Source organism: Curcuma longa, chromosome 2 (assembly GCF_044706935.1).
Source record: "Curcuma longa cultivar G26 ecotype Majalengka, Jawa Barat chromosome 2, ITB_CL_G26_1.1, whole genome shotgun sequence".
NCBI classification, from domain to species: domain Eukaryota; kingdom Viridiplantae; phylum Streptophyta; class Magnoliopsida; order Zingiberales; family Zingiberaceae; genus Curcuma; species Curcuma longa.
Genome location: NC_133862.1, coordinates 1,785,894 through 1,795,434, shown reverse-complemented (window position 1 = coordinate 1,795,434; position 9,541 = coordinate 1,785,894). Strand labels below are relative to the sequence as shown.

The following is a 9,541-nucleotide window of genomic DNA, read 5'->3' as shown; positions in this document are numbered from 1 at the left end:
TTATGTTCACAAAATGCATGGAGTGAACTCGTGTTCAGGGTACATTTTATTTTTAAAAAAAGTGTACATTTTTTAAAATTTTTTTTCTTATATTCCTTTTCCTGGTGCGATACTGCCATCAAATCATGAATATATAATCTTTATGCCGTTTGGCTAAGAACAATCTATATAGGTTGGAATGTTCCCCCATAGTCACTTTGGGCTTCTAATTTCTCTTGCACTTGTTTTAGTGTAGATGTAGCTCTGCCAATTGCGTGCAAAACGCAATGGTAGATTTATTAATTGTTGCTCGATGGCACTCTGCTTTTTTGAGCATCTATCTACACTTAGCCTCCATTTTCAATCTATCAATGTTGAATGTGCTTCGATATGTAACACTTTAACACATTTTCACTATTCTAAAATGTTCAAGAAGTTTTCAATGAGCCATTTAAAATAAATGAGACAGCCTCACATAGAAATAACATAGACCATTAAAAAATGTAAATTTAATGTGCAAAAAAAATTCTATCTCAAAATATTAATTGAGTGTATATATATATATATATATATATATATATATATATATATCACAGAGTGACTTTTGATTTTAAAAAATGGATCCCCTCGATAAATCGGGGCTTTAAATTAATGTTTCTTTTGTTTTGAGAGCTCATAAATGTTTAGGAATATTATTTAACTGATTATATTTACTAAAATATTAGACCACATAAATTATTAATTTTTTTATAAATAATTAATTACATATTTTAAATTCAACTTGAGAAATATAAATATATGAATGAATAATAAGTATATTTGTATAAGAAAGAGCAATTAAAATATAATTAAATTTTATAATTAATTTTTTTTAGTGATTTTTAAAAATTTGAGTTCTCAACTTTATATAATCGCTCTTTAGTCTCTCACATTCTCAAATCAATGAAATAATAATAAAGCAATCCCGATTTCACATAATTTACGAATTCATATTGAAAAGAAAAATTAATATACACAATCAAATTAATTAATTAACAAACATATATATCAAAAATAAAATGCACATGGCACATCATTAGCAAAGTGGAGTGATTAAAAAGTCTCTCCTGAACACATTATATAAGAAAAAATATATATATTTATTAAAATGATAAAAATAAATAAATCTCGAATCAGATGAAGTAAAAAATAAAATATTTCTAGAGTCTCGGATGTGAATCAAATGAAGATGTAAATTATAAAAATAAATAAATAAATTGTATCATTGCTGCGCGTTTGGGTCAGGATTGGATGCAAGGATCCACCCACCTTTTTTCATCTTGGAGGAGGTGCTGATGAACTATTGTGAGGAAGGTAACTAGTCTGGTTCCTGTCGGAACATTGAGCAGACGGCTTGGTGGCCCGCTCAAGATTCAGTTTGGGAGAGAGGGATGGAACTTCATTGTGGTCCTGGCCTAACCCTTGAGGGCTCATGCTTCACGGAGACGAAAAATGAGGTCGACTCCAAGGTCACAACAAGAGGCAGTGGCAAAGTTACAAAAAGGGAAAATTGTATTACTTCTTCAATGATCTTGTAAGGTTTCATTCCCCCTCTTTCGTAGGCTTCCAAATTGACCTATTCTATGGAATGTTTTTACATGGAATTATTCTTCTCGTACGTAGACAATTTGATGTTTGCCATCCAGACTTGTTTCATATTGTTGATCCTTTCAAATTTTTCTTGTGATGTGCCGGCACCATTCTGCGGGGGTTGTTACCCTTGCCATAATTTTATTCCCATTGTCTTCCAAAGCTTCACCTATTCTTTTCTTTCTTTGGCATGAATATTTGTAGAGAAGGAAGGTAGTCCCATATCAAGCCAGCAAATGAGTATCAAGAAGGTTCTCTTTTCGGATTAGTGAGCAGATGGAATGTTCTTAGTAATTTTTAGGTAAATAGAGCTTTCTAAACCTTTACCATCTAGATTCACAATAAGCCATGTGGTGAAAAGCGCTATATTGTGCGTTTATGGGCACTGATCAAATGTTCTTCATAAGTTTTCTCAAAAGAAAAAAGAAAAAACTTTGGAACATATGCTTTATTGGTTCTTATTTTCTTCCCACCAGTCTCATCATCTATTGGTGATACTCCATACTCAACTTCACGTATGCCTCCAGTGTTGTTTGATCGATCAATTTCATTGAAAACATAATATAGGTTAAAGGCTTAACTAATTAATATGAAATGTGTATGCCCTCCTTTCCCATCCGAACTATTGATTCTGATGCAGGCAGAATTAGAAGTCATAAACTGAGTGGTTTCTTCAATGATTATAGTAGATAGAAGATCCATGACTTTAGTTGTGCTCTATTATTTTGCTTCTTATACTTGTCGAAGTCCAAAATTTGTTTATAAATTCAAGGAATATACCTGGTGTTATAGGGTTTTTCTTTTTTTTACTAGTCTCTTGCTCTTCTTCCCATTATGTTGTTATCAGTTAATAGTAGGCTGTACTACATTCATTAGGATTGGGCATTCAACATCATGCTGTGAAACGGATTTTGTTCATGGAGGAAGAAAGAGATTGTTTCACATTTATAAACCCATATTGTTGTAGGAGAAGGTTCAATATGCACTTGTTTCGAGTAAGAAAATTTATTGTATGCTTGTCAATATGGGGCTTATAGCACCAAACAGACTAGGTTATGATTCAGATGATAGCTACTGTAGACATAGGAGATGACTATATATATCGGTGGATCAATCCGGGATAAGGATCAGATGGTAGTCACATGGAACATAGGAGAAGACTACATACAAGAGGAGGGTATGAATACCGGAGCACCAGCAGATAGAGACATGCTTGACGACTTTACTTTGTCACCCATTATAGGAGAGGCTAGGGGCCCCATTATATTTGTACGTTTGATGATGTTTGGTGGTGATCATTTGGACGTGGAGTTGGTACTTACGATAGCACAATCACATATATATCACATCTTAAATACCTAGCACAATCACATGTATATCACACCTTGAATACCTACTGAGATATGATATTTCATTAGATATGACATGAGTAGGGATTATTGGTCACTGTATGTTTTTTGCATTTTGATGGTATACATATTTACCTTTCATAAAAAAAAAATATCTTAACACAATGCTATGAATCTCATTCTGAAAGCTTCCAATGCACATTTTCAGGTACTCGCTCTTGAATTTTCCACCAAAAAATTTGCTTTCTCAACTCCTAACAGAAGACAAAGTTTGGAGCATTTAACAATTCATTAATCGAATTTGTTGAATAACATCAATTTGACATATCTTCATATATTTTGCTTTAGGAAACTTGTCAATACGTAGAAGTGTGCATAGTCACAAGATGCAGTTTTTTACATTTCCCTAGAAGCTTATGCTTAACTTGTTTTGATTCTGATTTTCATCTACATTTCAAGGAAAAGTTGGCAATTCATTTTCAAAGTTGGCAATTCATTTTCAAAGTTGGAATTGGTACTTGATTCATTCAGTGTTTTTCTTGAGTTTTTCTAATTTCATTGTCTACCAAAATAGGTAAATAAATTGACGGGAAACATGCCGAGAGGATATATTTCATACTCCACAGATGTACTTCAATATATATCAGAGATTCGATCAGAGGTACAGTTCGCTCTCCATATATCCTCCCGGTGCTAAAGTTCAAATAGCTTCTCATGTTTTATTGCGATAAAATGCCAAATGTGAAGAAGCTTTGCCTCAAACGACAATGAAGAAAAAGTCCCAACACATCTACAACAAGGCAGCATGACCTCCAAACTCATATGCAACCCCTAGGTAAAAATTCCACTGCTACTGCCTTGAGAGGCAGCAAGTGCACAGGGATTTTCCCTCTAATAGCTGCGTCCTGGTCTGATGCTCAAAGGAGTGGAAAATCTTTCATGCAGCAGTACTTTCTCCACCCACAAGGATTGAAGATAGTCTTGTAGTTGAACAAAAAGTTGACAACATTCAGGGACTAGGGACATCATCCAATAATATCACCTAATGAACCATCTCTCGTTGTTACTCAACACCATTGACCATGGTATAATTTTGAGACTAAAGAAACGCAAGTGTGTGAAAACAAATATGCCTTGGCATAAGATTGTCTCCAAGTTTCAACAAAGCTTGGAAAGCATAAGGTGGTGACTTTTTATAGCACTTGTGCTTCAAGTTCAGTGCAGTGTTCATTCTTTTTCTAAGAAACATAATTTCTGTGTGTATAATCTGATGGTGTGATTCTTTTTCTCTAGTATGTCATAGTTAGATTGGAATCTGTCCTACCTGTAGATTGATGGGAAAGGTTAGTTTATTAACCAATATGGTGTGTATCTTGCAGATCATTTAGAGTGAATTTTATGGTTGTTTTTATATCTTCTTTGAGTAGGTACATGATGAAACTGAAGCTGTGGAAGATGCCCCATCAATTCATGGAAAAGGCTAATCCTGACAATTCAACTGATGCATCAACTTGGTCCTTGGCAAGAACTAAAATATCACCACACTTGTCCTTGCCAATTGACAGGCTAATCTGGACAATTCAACTGATGCTTTAAATTAGCCTTTTCAGAAGCTACAATTATTGTCTGTTGTAATGAGGCGCTGATCAGTCACTTGATTGAGGTACTCTGTGTCATCTCATGGATTTATACTTAGTATAAGCTCATTATCAGTTACATATGTAACTGATACATCATCAGTTACCTTAGACGTTGATATAGTATCTTTTTTAGATAATGTAGATGGATCTTCTTGGATCAACACGCATCAACGGGCATCAAAATTATTCGGCAAAGCTTCTCCAATGCTTCAATCAGTCTCTAATGGTGGAGGTTTGAGATAAAATAAGAAAAACTTAAAGTCAGAATCCCCTACCATTAGCGGTTTTATCTGTTTTATATGGCTGATCCTCTTATCTGTGTAGTTGTCAATTCCCTAAGGAGGATAGCTGCAATACAGACTCTAAGACAGCGCTTGATCAGTAATGATTTGGGTCTGTTTGATCCCTGCTACAGTTCGTTCCTGCAAAATGTCTACTCCATTATATTTTGGCTACACCTTGCTGCGGTCCACAGCTAAGGATAGCCATGGCTAGTGGGACTAGGCCTATCGTGAGAGGTTGGAGTAAGCCTGAGACACTCGGAGGGTCTAGTTGGCTATGAAGCCCGGGCATGACCCCAAGCGGAGTAGACTTGAGGTGCCAAACCGAGGTGCTAAGTCTGTCGAGCACTAGAGATGCTGAGTGTTTGAATTAATCATTGAGCGCTCTAATGTTGATCTAGGTCGCTTGGGCTATTGAACACTTGATGTCGAGTAGAGATGCTCAGGCTGCCAAACATTTGATGTCGAGTTGGGGGTGCTTAAGCCACCTAACGCTTGAGAGGTTCGAGCACCAAAATGAAAGAAAATCTAGTCTATGAGCCCCTCAAACTGTAAGTTAGGTGTTACAATAGGTAGGGCTATAACTGAACATGTTGTGATAAATATACAGAGAATTTTAATTATATTGAATCCCATGAGCATTATAGTTGCTACAACTGCCATTGTTCATTATTCTTCACGAGACAGCAGCACAAAACAAGCTTTGGTGGTTCCTCCATCTCTCTTCCCTTTGCCCTCCCAATCATGGCTGCCTTCTTACTTCTCCTCCTCATTCCTCTCTCCACTCTTAGCCCCTCAGGTAGTTAACCTCTACATTAGCATTCCCTAGCTCCATGGTCATCCTCTCTTCTTTCGTCAAATTATGTTTCCTTTCTTCTTCTTCTTTTCAGATGCTGCTTGGTGCGTCTGTAGATCTGACATGAGCACCCCTGCCCTGCAAAAGACACTGGACTTCGCTTGTGGAGCTGGAGCTGACTGCACTCCCATTCTTCAAAATGGAGCTTGTTACAATCCCAACACAGTGCTCGCTCACTGCTCCTACGCTGCCAACAGCTACTACCAGAGGAAGGGCCAGGCACAGGACGCCTGCGATTTTAGCGGCACGGCTGTGCTTTCCTCCACTGACCCTGGTGAGTGAGTGACTCAATCCCAACGCATCTCCTTCACTTTCTTCTTCTGATCCATATGCATCATCTTCAGGGCTTGCAGGAGATGGCTGCAGCTACACTGCAACTCCCAGGTATTTACTTCTTTTTTTTTCTATCCTTCTTTTGGTCAGAAATTGCTAGGTGTGAGAGCTTTTGTTCCTTTGAAGCAAAAGGCTTCAAATATGAGAAAATTGAAAAGAATAATTAAAATTCATCTAGATTTATCATTAATTAACTATACAACAACAATTAAATTTTATCCTACTAGATGAATCTTCTATTTCATTAGACTCTATCCCCTATTATATTATTATCTATATTTAATAAATTTTATCTTATTTTATAATTTTTAATCAAGTCATTTTTTATCTTCTTTTTATTTATTTGATATACATATTTATCATAGTTTCATATCCTGTAATTAAAATATTTATTGATCATTTATCATTTTAAATGTGTCTCTCTCGGAGTTTTCCTTAATAGATATAATCTGACTTTCTCTCTAATATTTTTATTTTATATTTTGTCTATCCTCGTATATCCGCACATCTATTTTAATATTCTCGTCGTTACTCATGTATTTGAGTCATAATTCAACATTCAATTTTATATAACATAGTAGATATCGTTGTTTTATAGAATTTCTCTTTAAATTTTAGAAGTACAACAAAAAAACATTTGATATTCTCTTTCATTTCAAATTATCAGATTTATATTCTATGTAATATATTTTTTATTTATCATAAACTAATTATGAAAAAAGATATTTGTGGTAATCTTGGAAATTAACCTGAAAGTTCTTGAGCATGTTCTTCGTTTAGATGGCTTGAAACGATCAAAACAGCTCTAACTCCATGGCATCAGTGCTTTAGGCTCCTCAACCACTCCAGAAGGCACAAATAGCATGCCAACAAGCTCCACAACAAACTCTAGCTCATTCACGCCCAACACCACCACAGGGACTGGAGGGGTGTTCGGAGTAGTCCCCACAGGCACTGGGAGCTTTGATGCCAGTGATGCAGCCCTGCTTCCAAACAAAGTGCTGATTATGCCTTCTCTCCTCTTCATCTTCACTGCCCTCTTTGCCTCTCTTGAGAATTTCATCTGAACTGAGAAGGTAGGTGGTTCGTGACTTCATGGTTGGTGTGTGGATCCAAGGGATTTTGTTGTTTTGTGGCAAAGAAAAGGCTTTTGATTCCTTTTGGGTGGTTGGTGGGTGTTGTGGATTGGGAGAGTACTGGCAATGTAATTGTAGTGTTCTTCACATATGGCCCCTTGTATTGATTGTCAGCTAGTTAGTACTATATGGGGATGCTTGCATTGATCAGGAATCAATTGTGATGTTGGACTGTCTGTCACGAACTATCTATTTTTTCAAATTTATTTTGTGGCTAGTGAAAAATTTTGGTAGCATCAGATCAATTACTTTCAAGATTAATCGATTCATTAATAATATTAGTTGTTCATTCATTTTTATATATTTTTCTTCATAATGTAATATCAATTGAGTGCAATAATTCGATACCATTGTAATTATGGTGTTTTACAAGATTATGTTTTTCTTCTTATTCCGGATCATATTGAGTCTTATAAAGAAAGTGTTTGATGATTCAACATTTTGTAAAAATATTGAATAATTGTAAAAAATACATAAATTATATGATTTTAAATAAGATAATTTTGAAAATGATAATTTTTTCTGTAAAAAATGGAATTCGTCATTCTAACGATCTCACATGGTCGACCTCATAATTATCTGTAAGAAGTTAAATTGAAAATAACAATCAATCTTTTGTAAAAATGATTTAGGGAAATATATTAGGAGAAAGACATTTTAGAAGAAGTAAATGCATCAATTGATAAATTTAAAAAATAGAGCGCATTTATTTATGTATTCAGCAATTTTAAATATGGCTTTTTAATAATACCTAATATTTAATAAATAATCATTTACATATTTTTATGAATTATAAGTAATCGAGATAAGCAAGAAGAATTCATTTTTGTTAAGAATATTTCAAATAATGAAATTTTGATATTTACTACAGTTCGGACTTTGGACTATTATATATTTTAAAAAATATTTAAGGTTTATTTCTGTTTTTAAAAAATCAAACAACTTTATTTAATTGACTACAAAATTTCATCCTTAGTTTATTATTTTATTATGATATTATTATTATTATTTTAAAATTTAATTGATTCTTATTGCACATCGAGTCATGCGATCACCGCTGGCTGCCCGAGCCGTACGATCGTGGCCACAAATAGCGACAAAATCGCTCTTATTTACCAATCTCCTGGAATACCCACGGGTAAGTCGGCGGTTCGTGATGACGTGGCATACCGTGCCTCCCGCACCATCATGCTGGATGAGGTATGATTGTGGGCAGAACATTTTGAGTCAAAGAAAGGAGCTTTTAAATTGAATGAAATTTTTTCATACTATTGCAGGAAGGAAAGTTGCAAAGAGAAAGAGAGAGGGAGAGCTCAAAGGTCAGGTTGCCTCTGTCGTACATCGTTTGTCGGTGCATTCGTAGCCGTCGCCGATTCCAGTACCGGAGGTTGGTCGTGTCTCGGTAGCCCTAGCTCACACCTCTCGGATTTGCTTCCTTCTCCGGCGACAATGGGGGCGGTGAGGCCGTCTTCTTCATTTTTTTTTGTTCGTTTCTGGTATGCGTGGTCTTGGTCTTGTTCTTGTTCCGAATGCAACTGTTTTTGAGTTTACGAAATCGCCGGACGAATTCGGAGCCACTTGCATTCTGCGTCACGTGTTAGCCGGGCGAAACCGGTTTATCTGTTTTGAATTCCAACTATCTCTATTCCTCTGGTTCCTATGCATCATTTGTTGACCTAAAAAATGATAGCATTCCCTTGCTCTCGCAGACAAAAGTGTGTGGGATTTGTGGAGATATTGGCTTCTCGGAACAAATATTCACCTGTCATCGTTGCAAAAGGAATTCTGAACACACGTAAGCCCTGCAAATTCAACTAGTTTTACTTGTTCTCAAATACTCTGATTTTACTTTTTACTGAATATTGTTTTGGTAATTGTTTTGGTAATTGTTTTGGAGCCAAAGTGCAAGTTAAAATGACTCTTGATCATTGATTCAACTTTTTTTTAAGAAGTTGGCATGTTTAGGATTGGAAAACTTGGATCCTACTATGTGATGTGTCTCCTATTTGATATATATATTTTTGCAACCAGCATTGAAGTGCAATCCTTGGTGCTCACTATGTAATGCATATTAGGACCCTAGAGGACCATCAGAGTTCTTATCAATCAAATGAATTTCAAAGTGTCATAAACACAATTTTATTGTTTATGCAGGACATAGAACATCTTGCCTCATCAACACTTATATTACTTGTGGTGATAACATGACAAATTACATTCATAATGATCTGTCGACACTTCAAAAATTCACATGATGAATACCGGTTGGATGTTTGGAGCCCATATTGTTCTGTTTCCTTTTTTTTTTGGTTGTAAATAGTTTTCAATGTATAAGGCT

General features: G+C 35.4%; 1 protein-coding gene and 1 long non-coding RNA gene across 2 annotated transcripts; both read left to right on the top strand.

Annotated features, from left to right (window-relative positions):
• Positions 1-4,166: 4,166 nt before the first annotated feature.
• On the top strand, positions 4,167-5,215 carry LOC141821811 (uncharacterized). Its single transcript, XR_012601221.1, has 3 exons — positions 4,167-4,300; positions 4,385-4,620; positions 4,731-5,215. It is a non-coding gene; the product is annotated as an uncharacterized LOC141821811 (long non-coding RNA).
• Positions 5,216-5,482: 267 nt separating this feature from the next.
• LOC141821810 (PLASMODESMATA CALLOSE-BINDING PROTEIN 2-like) lies at positions 5,483-7,363 on the top strand. The gene is made up of 4 exons (XM_074709179.1): positions 5,483-5,677; positions 5,769-6,008; positions 6,079-6,118; positions 6,891-7,363. Exons 1-4 carry the CDS (start codon positions 5,623-5,625, stop codon positions 7,132-7,134), a joined length of 579 nt encoding a protein of 192 aa, XP_074565280.1. The 5' UTR covers positions 5,483-5,622; the 3' UTR covers positions 7,135-7,363.
• The last annotated feature ends 2,178 nt before the right edge of the window (positions 7,364-9,541 follow it).